At 38.3% G+C, this 17,723-nt stretch overlaps 1 protein-coding gene and 1 non-coding gene across 2 annotated transcripts in view; both read right to left on the reverse strand.

Annotated features, from left to right (window-relative positions):
* POLA1 (DNA polymerase alpha 1, catalytic subunit) overlaps positions 1–17,723 on the reverse strand; it is a 184,592-nt gene that overhangs the window by 141,792 nt on the left and 25,077 nt on the right. The window contains 8 exon segments of the mRNA XM_039714362.1: positions 10,717–10,839; positions 11,067–11,216; positions 13,054–13,178; positions 13,684–13,780; positions 14,853–14,972; positions 15,232–15,361; positions 15,761–15,936; positions 16,750–16,866. Of these exon segments, the coding sequence (XP_039570296.1) occupies positions 10,717–10,839; positions 11,067–11,216; positions 13,054–13,178; positions 13,684–13,780; positions 14,853–14,972; positions 15,232–15,361; positions 15,761–15,936; positions 16,750–16,866 (1,038 nt within the window).
* On the reverse strand, positions 13,342–13,472 carry LOC120504760. Its single transcript, XR_005628113.1, has one exon.

Consider the following 17,723-nt stretch of genomic DNA (forward strand, 5'->3'; position numbering starts at 1 on the left):
TACTGATACTTGATAATTGTGATAATCTACTACCACACATGCCTGACGTGCTCTTCAAAGCAAAGAGGAGCTGCTTGGCTTAGCAGCAAGGCTATCCCCTATTATGCAGACCAGCTGAGCCAAAAGCTATGCAGTACTGTATGGAATAACAGAAGGATCATTTCTGGAATAGTCAAATAAATGCCACTTCATACTGCTTTACCATCACATCTCCTCTGGAAGATCCATCTCTTTTTCCATGTTAAGGAAAAAAAGTCTAAAGGGGAGAAAAGTAAAGCAAGAGCTATGAGGGGAAGGAAATAGCTGACTTTAAATATCCTAATAGAATAAACATCAGACAACAAAAATTTATTCCTAGAGTGAAAACTAATAAAAAGGAAATTGGGACAGCTGCACAGTCCAAAATTGGCACTGATTTTCAGAGAAGGAATAGGATCCCTCAAACTGTTACTAAATGGCTCAGGAATCCCTGGCAAAAAATCAAACAGTTTCTTTAAAAAATTGCTGTAATTTAACACAGTATTTATAACAGAGCAAAGTGACACAAGCTTACACCCCAGGCTGAAAACTGAGACAGACAAACAAAAGCCACCGTTAATTAATCTTTCCTTGGTCACCATGTCAGATGCCCATCCTTCTCAAAAAAACCCAAAACTACATTAGCTGCTCATATATGAAAGATGAGAAATTTCCATAATTATTTTCTTGAAGTTCAAAATCTACCTCCAAAATATGGGATGGCAAAAGGTCAGCACACTGAAGGAGGATGGGAGGAAAGGGAAGGTTCTTTTTATTTGAATGGAATTTTAAAAAATGTGGTTATCTTCCACAGAAGCCTAAGAGCAATCAGATCATTATAAATGCCACTAGATCCTTATAAAATGCAACTATCTCTGGGCCACAGATGGAACTACTTTATTAAGAAATTATGAGGAAGTAGAAGGAAAGCATCTGCCCTGTACCCCATCAGGCCTCAATTCCTCAATTCTAAGACCAGCTGAAGAGCTAGCATGCAAATTGGGAGGAAAATTTAATGTGTGTCAGCTTTTCCTTATTTTTTTTTTAGAATCAGTGGGAAGTTTCTCACTGTAGGAGTATCACAGCTAATTCAATTTATACATATACATATGTTAGCATAATACACTTTTAAAAAGTGGCAGCTTTCATAATCTACCCTTGATTCAGCAAGACATTTTTATTCCAGGATGAAGTGTTTCAGTTCCCCAAATTCAGCCCAATCTTGTTACAAGGCAGAAGTATTGTTCTGTGATTTACATAAAAGCATTTCCACTGAACTAAGCAGCAACTGACAGATCGGGTAAATGGGTTCCAGATAACATTTAAATAGCTGTGCTAATTACACCACACGGAGATAGGAACATGATCCCTTACTCAAATCCTCAGAGCAACCATCCAGAACACTGAAGAGAGGAGAAAAAAAACCTAATAGTGCAAGTCATAAGACAGCATGTAAAGGAATTTTAAAAAACCCAAACATTCTGCATAAAGGACGTAATCTCAGCTAATTAGATGCCATAATGATCTTCTCACAATCTGTTAAAAGAGACTAGTAGTTATTAACTTCACAGATTTCCTCCAATCCTTTCACCAGGAAGGAACAGCAGTTTCTAAGTCATTACTGCTCTGTCATCCTGGACCACTGCCAAGAATGCAGAACTTCAGGACACCTGTCAATTAACACATTCTTACTGAAGGCAGGCTCATCTTCCAAGTCTATTAAAAATTAGTGATCACAAAAAGCAGTCAGATCAAAACACTGCAAAATTAAAATTAGTAGTGACTTCTTGAAGGACAACAGCCTTCAACAACAACAATCATCAAGAGGTGTGTGTCTGCTGAGGTGACTGTACACCCACTTTGCTGACAGATGATGATACAGGCCTTTTTCCATCCCCACCGTCTGCGGCACACAGTCGTACATACAAAAATGACTGGCGACCTGATGGACAATTGTGTGCAAGAGTCAGATCTGAAGCTTTTCTCTAATCAAAGCTTTCTGCAGGGGTTCTCAGTCTAAGTACAGGCTTCTCATTGATTTTCCTTTATCCCCAGGATGAACTACTTCTAACTCGAAGTTGAAAAATGTGAAGCTATGCATTGAACCAAAAAACCCAGGTTCCATACATATTAAAACATCAAGGCAGAGGTGCAATTACAATTTAAAGAAACCAAAAGATTTCTGAGCAAATACAAAAATGGTATTTACCTAAGTTCAAAGATGATAGTGAGTTCTGAGGGAGACGAGGAGGAAAGGGAAGAAATGAAGGCAGTCACATGAAAACCAGAACATCAGCTTAAATCTGGTTTGTCCAAAAATCAAAGGGTACGACCAAGGAAGTTCTAGATTCAACAAATAAAATTCCAGCCAGGACAAAATGAACCAGAAAGCTGCACGCACTCCAGCATGGGACTAAAACATTCCCATGGTTTTATGTCAGTCTTCCACCTGCCAATCCCAAATTTCAGCACAAAGCTTGCAACAGTGTAAGACTCTGGAAAAACTTAAAAGCATCAAGGAAGAAAACTGAAGTTCACACTGCAAATCTTTTTAGCACTGAAGTCACAGAATACAGGAAATAAATTTTTAGTGTGCAAAGTGTGGTATTGCTTAATAAAACAGCAGTGCACACAGAGCAAGTCAGAGAACCAAACAAGTCTGAAGGGCAAAGCTGCCCAAGTACAGAGCCCTTACGTTAGAATGGCTATGCTTCTCCCTGGCACCTGCTCTGCAGTTTCACTTTCCTCGGATTAAAAAAAAAAAAAAAAGTGTTTGTACCTCAAGGTCTCCTCTGTGCTTATCCAGTTATTTCAGGAAATATGACCCTGAACTTCACCAGAATATTCCATTGTCCTACTTTTCTGCTAACTTCCAATAGTTCATACATGAGAATTTCTGCCCTGTTCAAGTAGTTTGAAAGAAAGCATTAACACTTTTTGCCTTTTTCTTTTTTAAACCAAGGCTTATCAATAATCAGAATCCAAATTTTAAAAGTTTCTCCAGTTTCATATAACTACCAAGACTAGCTCACAGAGAAATGACTGTCAGGTAGTAAACCCTGCAATAAGGTTCAAATGATGTCCCATCATTCCATATTTTTATGGGCACAGCTTGATAAGCTCTTGCTCTTTCTAAAGGCTGCCAGGGAAAACATATGAAAACAAAGGAGGATCATTGACAGAAACGTAAAGGGAAATGGGTATTTTAATTTTTTTTAACTAATCCAGATGCTGAATTAGGATTTTTAAGGAGCAAATATTCCTAGTGGCTCAAATTAGCAAAAATGTGTATCAAATTGCAAAGCAGATATCAACACATATAATTTAATCCTTCTCTCTGAAACCTTACCTGTAATTGATAAAAGACATAGTCTGAAGCTAAAGACAACACAACACAAACATCTCCTGCATTACATCATGTGTAACTACTGGAAGGAAAGCCAACAGAGAGTAAGCATAATGCTGGTGTCTCTCAATCACTGATCAAGCTCTAAAATTTGGGGAATTTATTACATCCAGCTTTGACACTGCTCTCTTTCTACTACAAAGGGGAGTCAGAATAAATTACTTTAGGCTGTATGCCTGACTTACAACCTTCCTTGCTAGTGTTAAGAGATCAAGTATACCCCAGCTTGTTAAACTACACTTACTTCTCCAGAGTCCCTTGTTGCAACCAGAATTCCTGATGCTGCCCACCAAGATCTCCCATATCCTTACAAGGTATTGTACCTGCAGCAGCAGAGACAGTCCATCTTTCCCAGATAATAAAGGTCTTAACAAACTCTTTCATCTGTCTCATAAGTATATTTCAGTGCTGAAAATAGCATAAACTGTTGATGCTTATCTTCTAAATTAAGCCAATGAATCTTGGCACAGGCCAAATGAAAGGGCATAACATGCAAGAGACCACACCACCTAATCTATACAGCAAAACCTGCACTGAAGTACTCAAACATTGTCTTTTTATCCCCGAAACCAGAACAGCCTGGTAAGAACAAGTATCACTGCTGACATATTTTCATTCTTCCATTCTTCTATTCAAATTAGGAGTTTCATCTGTTGGATTTTGCTGACCTTAGTGATACATCTCAATGAGAATTACAGGAACCTCTAAACTGATGGTTATAAACCAACTTTGGTTTGAAGGGACCTCTGGACATTGTTGAACCCAACCTCTGGCCCCAGACACGGCTAGACCTGCCTGGTGCAAAGCTCTGCATTTCTGGGAAGAGTCTGGCTTCTTCTAGACATCTCCCTGTAGGTTGTTGAAGATCACAGTTAATTCCATCCTCAAAAATTTCATCTAGAGTGAAGGAACCCAGCTTTCAGCCCCTTCCTATATGTCATAGCAGGATCATCACCATCCTAAAACCACCACCTGAAAATAACAGACCCAGCAGGCTCTAATGAGTATTTATCCAAGAGGAAAAAGAACAGATCACTTCACTGTGGATGGAACTAAAAGTTTCTAATAGAATCTGTGGTGAAAAAAGTCAGCTATCGCACAGTGGGCAAGATTCCCAGGAAATATATATATGAAAATTTTTGATGATGAGATCAAGGTATCATATCCTTGAAGGACAGTATGAATATTTATTTAAGTCTCGTGGAAGACAGACACTTCAGTTAGACTGTTTTTCTGTCCTCTTAGGAATAGTGCTTGAAAATGAAATTTATTTTTAACTCCTGTTTGAAGTATCTTTTATTTGGAAAACTTTATTGCCATCTAGGTATCCAAAGCCAGGGTTTCTAGAACAAGCCAACACTCAATTTAAGATAAATGTGTGACGCAAATGAGTGAGGCAGTAAGATACTAAAGAACATCTTCTGCAGAAGTCTCAAAACCCCAAGTATTTTTGGACAAGCTACTAATGAACTAAGAAAATGTATACTGCAAAGACATGTAGTGCTATCAAATATACAGGCTGGAGAAAAACATTAAAGCATCAGTTAGCATTTGTATTCTTCTAACCTTAACAGGAGGGTTTGACAAACAAATGTGTTTGAAGACAGAACCAAGGCAGTTTACCAGTGGTGGGGTGATGCAGCTAAAGCTCTCAACCTTCATGGTGGATCACCTGTGCTCCTGCGTCTCCCTTTTAATAAGGCATCTCTGTGAGAGAACCATGAAGGATCTCTGTTAATCCCCACAATATTCTAGACAGGTTTAAAAAATTTCTTTATTAATTCTGAAGCTGAAGCATGGCAGACTTCGGAGGGTGCAGGATTCAAGTGCATTCCCAAATACTTTATTGAACACCCAAGAGTCTTTCCTGTTACCCCTGGATAGGGTGAGACATTTCTAGCTCCCCCTGAGGGGTCACCAACACATACAGGTTCTAAAAGGGGACATACTGTTACAGGTCAAATAAGAGAATGTTCCAGAAACCTTGCTCTTCCCAGTGCTCTGGTTCTCAGTTTTATCACAATTCTGGGTGAGGAATATCTTGTTATCTGGTCAGCCAGGTTAAGATATGATGCAAGGAAAAATATGCGTCTTTTGGCAGGACAGAAAAAAAAATACAAGCTAGGAAACCATAAGAAAAAAATCAAAAGTACAGAAGAAAACAACAACCAAAGAAAACCTCCATGTGTTATCATACTAACAGTAAGCCCACAGTTTCACAGTCAGGTATGAGCTGAAAAATGGCTGGTCATGCCTGACCCCTTACATCTCACACTGGGCCTGCCCCCACTTTCCAACATCCTCCTTTCCACCAGCTCTCAGAGCACACAGTGAGTCACTGAGCCATTGATCCAACTGAAATCAATTTGGTTTTCCTCTGGAGTTAGTTTTCAACTCAGATCACCAGGCTGATCCAACTCACCATGGGGCCATGCAATTGCTATAACCCATTCACAGGAATCAGCAGTCAGGAAGTGAGAGGCACCACACCTCTTGTAATAGCACAATCTTAAAATAAGCAGTAAAAAAAAAAGTCTATCTATTCATCTGACTTGCTGTACAATCAATCTGAATCTGATCAATCTTCGTAAACATTTCTTGGTGAATACCCATTAAATAAAACCTTTCTGTCCAGAGGGGAAAAAAATACCAACATGTCAACCAAAATAATGTAAGAAATATATTTTTTCCCCCTTATCACTAATTGCCTCCTCACCCAAAATATTCTGGACGTTCTCCTTAATTGAAATGTTTCGTTTCCTCTCCTTGGAGATGCTAAATTCTGTATTAGACCAGATGTCATCTCCTGCACTTGACTACCAATATTTCAACAAATGTGAAGATGCTCCATAATTGTTGTACTACTTGTTACTCAGTTCACAGTTCCAGACTGTATGCAGCCTCTCCTTGTCTACTCCAGCTCATTTTGGATATCAGCATGCAGAGTAACATACATAGCTTTTTCACAGGCTCACAGTTGCACACACAATGATACATTTAACAACAGTGGCAAATTATTTAACCCCAGCAGTTCCCATTGGGTTGGGACAATGCAGCAATTTAGCACTATTTCTCCCAAGATTTTGGGTTGCTATTTTCATATTTAAAAGCAATTAGAAACTCTTTGCCTCGCCTTTCACCATCAAGCTCCATGTCTTCCAAAACTGTTATATTGATGTTGCATTCCCTGTTTAAATGTAGATGGCATGCTTATAACAAGACATTAGGAGGCTCCTTTCCCTCTTTTAGCAATCTTCTCTCCCCCACAGTACAACGTGGAAGAAACCAGGGGTCTGTCAATTGCCCCATTCACATGACAACCCTTGCAGACTGTATAACCAATGCTTTAGGTGCAATCAAGAGAAGGCAGCTGATGATCATTTTCCCTGGATGAACAAGACTTTAGAAAAAAAATAAATGCCTGGATTTCTTTACAGATCATAATTACAGTAGACGGCCATTAACCTGCTTACCTACCCTTAATTTTTTTTAAATGAGCTCATCTTTCTCCACTTCATTTTTCTCCTCCCTCATCCATTCTTCTCCCAGACTGCAGCAATAACATGCTTTTATTCTTTCCTTTTGACTGCCAGGGCCTTAAACTAATTATTAATTGAGAATGTATCTAAAGGATCTGAATGAGAAAGTTGGAATTAACCCAATTGCCTCTTTCCCCCTTTTATTTCGCATATTTGAACACTAGGTCTACCTGTCAGCACTGCTGAAAACAGCAAATGTGTTGTTTTCTTTCAAAGGCAAGTCTGCTTGGACAAAAATATGCAACAGCAAAAAACAACATGGAAAAAAAAAAGCAAGTACCTGGAAAAGGCCTCAGCATTGAGTGAAAGCCATTAGCAAGCAAGCTGTCTACAGTTAAATTCTCTCAACAACTTTGCTGTTCTGTAGGAGAACCCTGCAGCAAACGGCATCCTGCATTTAGGAAACCAGACAACTGACACTTCATCAAAAGGCTTGTCCTTTAGAGAGGCTGGAACGGCATGACCCGACACTGCCTGCTGCTGCAGAGCTGGCTGCCTGTACAGCTCCGACTCATCTTGTTTCCAGTTGTTAAATTACATTAAAGGACAGCTAAAAATATATTAAATATTTTCCTATTACTTTTCCATGCAAGCAACTGCTATAGTTACAACAAGAGTAATGTCCAGGCAAAGGCTTAGTGACATGGGGGGTGGAGGGGAAAGTCCAGGAATCCATCTAACAAATTCCTCAAAGGTTTGCAAATGTAGAATTTATTTTTTTTTTTAATTTTGCTGAACTGAGGCATTTGTTACACTCAAAAAATAAAGATATTTACATTTGCCAAAACAGTCAAACAGATCTGAGCTATAGTTTTAACTCACTTCCACCCCAAATTCTTGCCTTTTTTTCTTCTGAAACACGCCAGAACTTAGCAGTCTACCTGTTACACCTAAATTCTGACAAGCTCACATTGATATGCCCCCGTTAAAGATTACCCACAAATGAAAAACAAGGAAGACCCGATGGAAAAAGCCGATAATCAACGTTTAAACACTTAGACAAAAATGAGTGTTAATTGATTAAGGATCTCCAGGTCTCTATCGCCATCTAGCGAGCCCTGCCCGCCATTATCACCTGTCCCCTCCAACGCGCTCCCTGGAAGGACAGACAGACAAACTGCTGGATCCAGCCTGCCCCTGGCCGGGGATCTAAGGCTTTGTTACTTTTCTATTCCCTAGCTGAAAGAAAATAAAAATCAAGCACTGGCCCGTATCTATCTACAGCTGACCAAAGAGCTTTTCTGAATTACACTGTCAGAGAATCGTAGAATGGTTTGGGTTGGAAGGGACCCCAAGGATCATCTACTTCTACGATCTGGCTTTTTAAAAATGGCTTTTCCACACCATATTTAATACTTCTGCCATCAAAATGAAGTGAACATGCCAAGTTGTACTAATATAGTTCAGAAGTTTACTAATACAGTCACACAAGTTTTTATAACAGCCATGTGTAATTACAAGTATTTTTATTCTCCATAAAGAGCCCCATGGCACCTACAGCTTTTACTGCACCAGCATCTCCAAACCACAGAGAGAAGCTGAGTCCAGGAGAGGTGGTACTCAAGACCTGGCATCAGGTGCTTGAATCTTCCCACAGCTTCAGTGAAAAGGTTGCCAGTAACACAGTTGAACAGCATCAATTCACAGGACTCATCAAAACTCATCCTCAGCTACATTAAAACTTGATGCTAGGATGATTTCATGTTAACAACTTTAACAAGAAACACATATTTCCCATTTTCAATTATTCTGCTAAGACTTACTTCAAACTGTAATTGTGTTAGTGCAAATATTAAGTTCAGTTTTCATCCCACACAATATTTTTCCCACTTAGACTTCTACAAGCCTGCCTGCACTTACTCAGGTGCCCTTGACAACAGTATAAAAAAAAGGTGTTAATTGCAGATCAGAAAAGGCTATTTAAATTTAGACCATACATTTTCCATAATAGTTACTTTTTAATTAACCTTTTCTCACAGAGAACCCAAACCTCCAGATACTTAACATTTACTTCTTTTATATTAGAACTGAGTGGTAAGAGGAAACCTATGAATACAAAAACTAATATAAACATTACTTTAAATGTTCTTCCAGATCAGATATTCCAACTTAAAACAAACAAACAAAAAACATTAAAACCAGAAAACTAAGGTGTCCTTGTGTCACCTTCTGTGGCAAAAACTCAAATGTGTGCCAAGGCTTGGCAGAAGCCAGCACAGGTCCAGTACCACCAGAATCTTCAACTACGTAAGAGAAACCATCTCTAATTACTCCCTAGCACATTCTGTAGCACCTATTTAGGATTTCCACATTTCACCATTACTCTGGAACATAAACCAGGAACACCAGAATTTCACATAGCTATGTCAGAGCTGATACATTACAGACAAATGTGAATGAACTCCCTGTGCAAACAATAAGTATTTCCCCATCTTAACAGAGGGCAAAAGCTAAAGTATCCACAGAATACCAGGTTTGTGGCAGGTGCACACATGGAGATCATTAAAAAAAAAACAAAGAAAAAAGTAGAATTCATGACTTTTAAAATACCACTAGAAAATATAAAGCTGTGATACTCAGCTGCTTTGCTTGCCAACCTCACAGACAACATGAGGTTGAATCTTCCATCAAGACACAATACCTTATTAAAGGAAATACTAACTACTGAATACACATGGCTGCATGGCACATTTGCAGTTACCAAACTGGGAAATTACTTGGGTTAAACAGATGTGTAAGGTTAAACATAACTGCTTACATAAATTGGGAAGACAACAAATGTGGGGCTCTCTCTAGAGAATTGTTTAGATAGGAAGATAATTAAAAACAAAGATGTGTTACCAGAAATACAACACCCCAGGGCAATTGAGTTGGGAATTGTGAAGTGGGTGTGCCCTCACAACACAGGGAGGATGAGCCTGTCAACAGGGATATGACCTCATCCATCTCCCTGATCAACCAGAAGGCTGACCAGCCATCCTGACACAACTGCTCCTGGCACCTTTGCAGACTCCTGCTTGGTATTCTCTTTTACAAGGAACTAATATCAAACATCATTATGTTTTAAGACAATGAATGTATATCAGTGGTTTGTTTTGGATCATTAAAGATGATTTTTCTCACAGGGACAAAACTGATGTGGTCTGTATTGAGCCACCATCCTAACCAACAGCAAGAGTAGTTTGGCCTATAAAGTCAAGTGCAACTCTTACAATAAAATATGAGGCTAATGAGAAACTTTATGTTAAAGAGCAAAGAGTTTCCAAAAATAAGCCCTGATACATAATCCATTGGCTCCATGATTAATTTGCCCTATCACAAACTTTAGGGTTTCAGGGAGTCATATCAGGCCACAGGACAGTCTGGCTACAAGCAAGCTTATCCAAAGCTGAAGCATACCACCAAATCAAAGACTAACCCATCAAGCAGAACCAGAAATTCATGGAAAATTAACTGAATTTCATTCATTGAAAATTAAAACAGCCTTGATTTTTTTGCTTTGTTTTTTGTTTTTTGGGGGGTTTTTTGGGTGGGGGGGTGTTTTGTTTTGTTTTTTGGTTGTTTTTTGTTGTTATTGTTGTCACCACAATCTGGTCCACTGAAACCAAATAGTTCTACAAGAAAGATAAACTTAAGAGTTCTGAAATCAAAAGCAGGTTCAAGAACAAAACCATTTTTGCATTCAATGAAAAAAAAGCAGGTGGCTTAAATTCAGCCTTTTTACTTGTGTGTATAACCTGTTTAATGACTTACCTCTCTCCCTTTGTGTGTCACCAAAGCAGCCAAAGGCTTAGCATAGAATCTGCTGTAGGAAAATCCCAGGCAGCCATACATGCTGTTAGCAGTGAGTTTCAAAGCTTTCTGTCTGATATCATACTGAAAAGAAACACAACCAGAAAAATGATCCAACCACAGCCATCAGCGAACAGAACTTAATGCTCACAATTACATTCACAGCTTTTTTATACAGTCTGCAGCAGTGATGGGCTACAAATAAAGCACATTACAATCACTGCTCACTACTAATCATCTCTATTCTACAAGGCTGATCAGGGCACTTAAGGGGAGAGGGGGAAAAATCAACGGAGTTCTATAAAACACACCTGTAAATAGAGGTCAGGATTTAAATCTGGCTGTTTCATTAACTGCTTAACTTGGCGTCTTCTCTCCACCAGTTTCCTGATTTCTTTAGGCAAAATTCCCATTTCCAGAGATGGGTCTGGAAGCTCTGGAATTTCTTCCTCTTCTTCGACCTGTGAAATGATCAGCACTGCTTATCATTTTACTGCTTGAAGATTAGATTTTAATGCATTAAGTGAAAAGCTTGGTGGGAAAAAACCCCAAAACTCTACAGCTTGTGCCAATTCCTGCAGAGCACACAAAGCACAGTTTAGAACAAGCATGAGAGGTTTTTTTGCAGTGTTTAACTCTATTACTTTGCCCCTGATGGAGGACAGGGCCTAAGTCTGTTTCACTCTTGGAAAAACACAAAGAAGGCATGGACCAGTAGCAGGAAAGTTTTTGGTTTTTTATCAGTGTGTGTTATATATTTATGTACATATATAAATCCAGATTAATAACACACATACATTCTCACTCTTAGGTATATACAGATAAATACAAAAATGTAAAGAAAAGTAAACACACAGCAATTCTTTCTGTGCTGAAAAATCCATCCATTTTTTATCATCATATAAGTACTTTTGGTATTCAGACCTGTCAAAAGGAGCACGTGCTCTGTGGAACTGATACTTTGAATGATACAACTGACAAAAGTAGAACAAAAACTCCACCCCAAGCAATCTTGATTATAGCAAAACAACTCTTGATTATAGCAGAAAGGCACCTTCATAGCATGGCTGAAGGAACAGTAAAAATGGAAAAGTTTTTCAAGCACAATGAAAGTGACAGGAATGTGCAAAGGAAGGGCAATACAGACACGGTGAGGTTGGCAAGTTTAGTAAAGCAGCCTGAGGAGAACTGTAACAAGAAATTACACCAAAGCCTGATTAAACATCATACAGTGAGAGAAATCAAAATTAGCTGCTTCACGTTGAAGCACACTTCAGAAAGCAGGGAAAATCCAAAGACAGCTTGAAGGAACTTACTGACAGAACTCCACATACTTGTCTCCTCATTTCAGCTACTGTGTTCATATTTCAGTTGCTACAGGACTAACTAATTCCAATCTGTGAGCTGATACCAGTTAAAAATAAAAGCTTCTGCTTTAACCTTTAGAACTGACCAGCTCAATGCTTCAGTTTACAACACAGCTCCACCAATAAGTGTTTAGGCACAGCTGAGGAAAGGAGAATCTCCAGCCATGGAAAAGCCAGAGCCAACACAGCTGTTTATAAAACAGTACATCCAACTGTACCTTCAGGAGGTTTTTCAGTTGTGTTTAACATAGTTTGAGCACCATGAGTTTTTTGTGAAGCTGGTGCCACGGTCACAACATCACCCTCCCAAGTCACACACGGAATTTTCCTGATGTCTAATAAGGCTTGAGAGGTTTTTCAGTTGTGTTTAACATACTTTGAGCACCATGAGTTTTTGTGAAGCTGGTGCCACAGTCACAACATCACCCTCCCAAGTCACACACGGAATTTTCCTGATGTCTAATAAGGCTTGAGCTCGTCATCATATTCTTTCCTGTAGAAAGCATGAGACTTTTGCCTACCTCCATCAGGTGTATCTGCATACGTATACAAATAGCAACTTAACTTCAGGAAACCTCTACAAGCTAGGATGAAACTAGTAAAAGGGCTCAGAAATTGCTAGGGTGGATGTGTGCCTGAAAAGGGTCACAGAACCTCAGCAAAAATCTTGTTTCGTGACAATACCAAGAATAGATGGGAAAGAACAAGATTCTGTAAGAGTATTACAGACAGGATGATGACAGAGACAAAATATTCCAAAAAGTCCCAATCCACAAATTAATATGATACATCTTAAAACAAGAATCACTTTTTATATGTAAAAGGAGACAAAAAAAACCAGTGAAAAAGAACAGTTTCTTAAGGAGCTGATTCACAGAAAACACTGCAGTTAAGACAATGTAATTTAAGCCACAAGTTAAAGCACTCAAACCTCTGCCCTTTTCTGTGCTTCTGATGACAGTCGCTGCACTGTGGTAAAGCAGATGTTGAACTCCTGAATAATGGATGGGTACAAGCTGTTGAAGTCGAGAAGCAAAATAAACTTGTCATAAAAACCTAAAACAGAGTTTAAAACAAAAGTCATCATTACTCAAGTCTCCCAAAGGACTTCATACAATTCCACAATTAATATTTAACTGACAGTAATACATTGTACCACATTTCCATAATCTAAATCCCTCCAAGCAGCTGTTGAGATGCACCATTGCCCTTTACAGAAAGCTGTCAGAAGTGGAACGATCCAACCCCATTAACTCACCAGAGTTGAACAGATAGCTTCTGTGTTACTATAGGACACTTGTACAGTTTTCCCCACATAGAGGAGAAACTGAAAGAAAACTTACGTGTCCATTAGACAACTATACAGAAATATACAGTCCTAATCCCTCAAAAGAAGCAATTCCACAATCAGTGCTGGGAATTTTGTTGTATGGAACAAGATGCCCCTCACAACCACGACATCAAATTCCCACAACCACAGATCCCCCACTGCAATCTCTCTGTATTAGTATAACCTACCTGTCTCTAATTTCATTGAAGAATGAAAATTGCCACATCTTACCGACTTTGGGTTCCAAGACTAAGCCCCCAGCATATGCTGCTTTCTTTTTCCCTATCTTTGATTTATTCTGATCTTCAAAATCTTCATCTTCATCCACCTACATTTGGCATTTAAAAAAGTCATTATCTAGTCTCTAAGATTTCTGTAATGTTAGAGGAGTTATTTTTGGCAAGTCAAATAGAAATTTGGGAGACAGTGCAGAATTCCTTTTAAAATATATGCAAAATATGCTGTTTTCACCATGATTCTTACTAAAGCTCTCTACTTGTCAAAACAGCATTAAAACCAACTCTGACAGGAAAAAAAAAAAACTACTAACAAGAGATTACAAAGACCTTAAAGTATTGTCATCATTCAACATGGCACTAGAATGTCTTTTACAACTGGCTGTAAAAGTCCACACTATGAAAAAAATCAACTTATGACCAAGAAGTGGTATGACTGTCCAATTAAAATGTTGGTTTTGCAAACAGAATGGCTGGGCTTGAATAAAACAAATAAAAACATTACTACTGACCTAAAGAATATTCTGTTATTTGTTATGTTGTAACAAGAATTCTTCTCCCAATTGTTCTATTCTGAATCATTTAGAATTCCAGTGCTACTTTGATGCAACAGTACAATCAACAGAAATCATTGCTTTCAAGTTTGCTGTTGAACTTATTTAAAACTAAAAAGCAATATATAGTGAAATCAAATACTTTCTCAAATTTTAATTTGTTCACTAACAAACATCTAGATATTTCTATAATTATTATTTACACTGGTATTATACAAATTATTTATTTGAATACTTTTGGATATATTATCCATATATGAAATTTTTCTTGAAATACTGTTCATCAAAATAACTAAATGCAAATATTAAACAACACAGATTGCCTTCTTTACTGTTTCCCCCACACAGACAAGTACTTAGCTTACTTTAATTTTAAACTAACAGAACTGAGTTTTTACAGATCTGTGCTGCAATGGAAAAGTCGTCCCACTCTCATGGATTCCACACAAAAGCAATGTTTTAATTAAGCATAGGCTGTACCATTACATTATAGCTGAGTTATATTTGGGGTTCCTTGTGTTCCCACAGAACAGTAACATGCAGAAGACAGAAGAATGTTTTTTTCTTTTTTTTTAATAAAAAAATTTAGGAACAGAAAACCTGGACCCACCAGCTTCTGTGGAGGCTTTTTGAAAACTTGTTTGTCTGGCACAATGTAATCCTTCTCATGAAAGGCATGAAGCAGCAGGAACTCGTTACGTTCAGATCGTCCACCCATCATTGTCCTCGACTAAAGAGAGGGTGAAAAGAGAACTCAAAGCAAACACAGAAAACACTGACAGCAAAACTCAAATGTGATATTTTTAAGGAAATTTTACATTATTACTTGATTAGAACATTCAACTCTCCTACTCATCGCAACAAAAAATTTAACAGCATTGTGCATTCTGAATTAGTGTTTACAAATTAAACCCAGCAAATCAACCACAGAAAACATGGAACTGTTTGGAGGGGACAGTGGAGAGGGGTGGAAAGTAATAAAAATGTACCATGACATTCCCAGAGATGTTTGTTATCTGAAGAGCCAGTGGCAGAACGTTCAGCTCACACATGATCTGGAGAATGAACTTGGCATCTGTCCAGGTGTTTTCCAGCATGAACAGTAAGCGAGGAGAATCACTGGGGAAAGAAGGGGCATGGCTTAGCACAGTAAAATCAATCTCCTTTGTACTCTGCAGGCTTTAGACCTATGCGCTGTATGGAACACATAGTATCTGTAGCACTGATGAATTTTATAGCAATTTCTTGTCATTGAAAAGGCAGCCCAAAACTCAGGCTTGCATCTCCTGTTAGTGTGCCTACACCAATGCTTGACAAATCAATTTGTCTCATACATAATAAGCCACCACAAGTAGCTTGAAACATTATTTTATAATGTTAAGACACACATTTTCAGATCCCAGTATGCTAAGTCAGCATCCCCACAACATATCAAGTAAGCAAATGTAGAATTTTATGCCAGGGAATCAGCTCCTCTGCTCTCCTGAGAAGCATTAAAACTTCCAATCAGCAACATACCTGTACATATTTGGAATTTCCTCTGGAAGAATTGTTACTTTCTCTGTTTTCAAAATCTGATGGACCAGTTCGGACAAATGGTAACTTTTGCAACGAATTAGTTCTTTAGCAGAAATTTCTACATCACAGATCATTCGACCACAGGCAGCATTCCTTTCAGCAAACCCTCCTCGGCCCTTCATCGTATTTCACAAAGAGAGAAAACACAAATAAAATGAAACATACAAACACTAACAAAAAACATCGACCCACAATAAATGTTTATAAGATTCAGTCAAGTCAGTCAAATAATCTATGAAATACCACAAATATTCAAGGGCTTATAATTATGCCCTAAAGGAATCCATGGCACCTTTCACTGTATATAGATATTAAGAAATAGACACTTAACTATTATACTTTTTTTCCTTCAATCATTAGAATAGCTCCAAAAAGACAAAATCCACATCCAGGTTCTTTCTTCCAAGGATATTTTTTGCAATAACACCAGGATGAAAAAGTCACAGAACCACACAGAAATACCTAACTTGGCCTCCAGGAAGAACAAGAACAGTCAAGAACACAGCCATGTTCAGCACTTCAAGTTTCAGACATTGTCCTCTGAACAAATATGTAATAAGAGCTACAGAATTATTAGCTTAGCAGCTCTCTATGGGATGATTCACCCATCAATCCAAATTGCTTTTTCTCATTTTACAGTTACAGCAGACAAAGACAGTTACAGTAAAGACTACTGCAATTAATCTGTCATTACTATCATCTAGTTGAGATAAGTAAACTAAATTAGCCTAACTTGAAAATCAGTTTATCCTATTACTGTAATAGAAGTCATATAAACACTCATAATTTCTGATCTGGGACCCACGAAATTCAGCATGACCAACAGTCAAAATACATCAGTGTCACATTTACAATTCCTTGGAAAAACTAATTCATTTTTAATCACATGCACCATAAAGGGGATTAAAAGACTTAAGCAATCTTATTACCCCAAGCTTTGGCATATTAGACCTCCTCAGTCGACCTATCTTGGACCAGTGAGGGACTTTGCACAAATTAATTCTTTGAAGCAGCACTTCCAGATCAAATCCATAAATATTATGACCCTTGAAGCAGAAAAAATAACAAAAAAGGTTACAACAAATGCAAATTGAAAGACTTACTTTCACACACTCAGTATTCCTTTGCCCTTTGTGATTTTTTCCAACTAATTGATGGCATTATCTCTCTTGTAGAAAGCACTTTCTAAGAGAACGTTCATCAACAGTACTCATTAGTCTTAACACTAACAATGCTGTTCAGTAGAATACCAAAATCAGCTCTGTAACTGGCTCATTGCACACACAATACAGCTTCACGCTTTGATACCAAAGATTAGGACGCAAAGCTTTCCAGAAAAATCCACAACATTCTTCACAGAGCACATAAACTTAAGTGAAGAGTAATTCCTTTTTTCTCCACCTGTGAAAGTCACAATAGTGGCATCAAAATACTGTATTTATTTTTTTTTGCTTTGATAGTACAACAGCAACAGCTGTTAAATCTGCGTAGGAACACCTTGCAAGCAGAATTTACGTACCAAAGCACTCCAGCAATATTTTAAACAGTGCTAAGTACATTGATGACACTGGTCTGTACCATCAGCTGAAAGCAAAATGCCACCCTGAGGAACATGAACCCTGCCAGCCACCAGGAACTGCAGGTCCACTCCAGCAGGTACCTCTGTGCAGTGCAAGGCTGTGCTGTAGAAGCAGCTCCTTAAGATTGGAGCAGCATTTCAACAGCACTAATTAAACCAGGTGCAAATTAAACTCCACTAACACAGCTCTGCTGTTTTCAGGATAGGAGTTCTCATAAACCCTGCTCTTGGCATCTTCAGTTTTAAGCCACTGGCTGCAGTGCTTCCTATGATTCCTTGTCATAGCCACCAGGCAGCTTAGGGCAGTGAGCTGAAAACATCAGG

This window comes from Passer montanus, unplaced genomic scaffold (assembly GCF_014805655.1).
Source record: "Passer montanus isolate IOZ18808 unplaced genomic scaffold, ASM1480565v1 scaffold3, whole genome shotgun sequence".
Classification (NCBI taxonomy): Eukaryota; Metazoa; Chordata; class Aves; order Passeriformes; family Passeridae; genus Passer; species Passer montanus.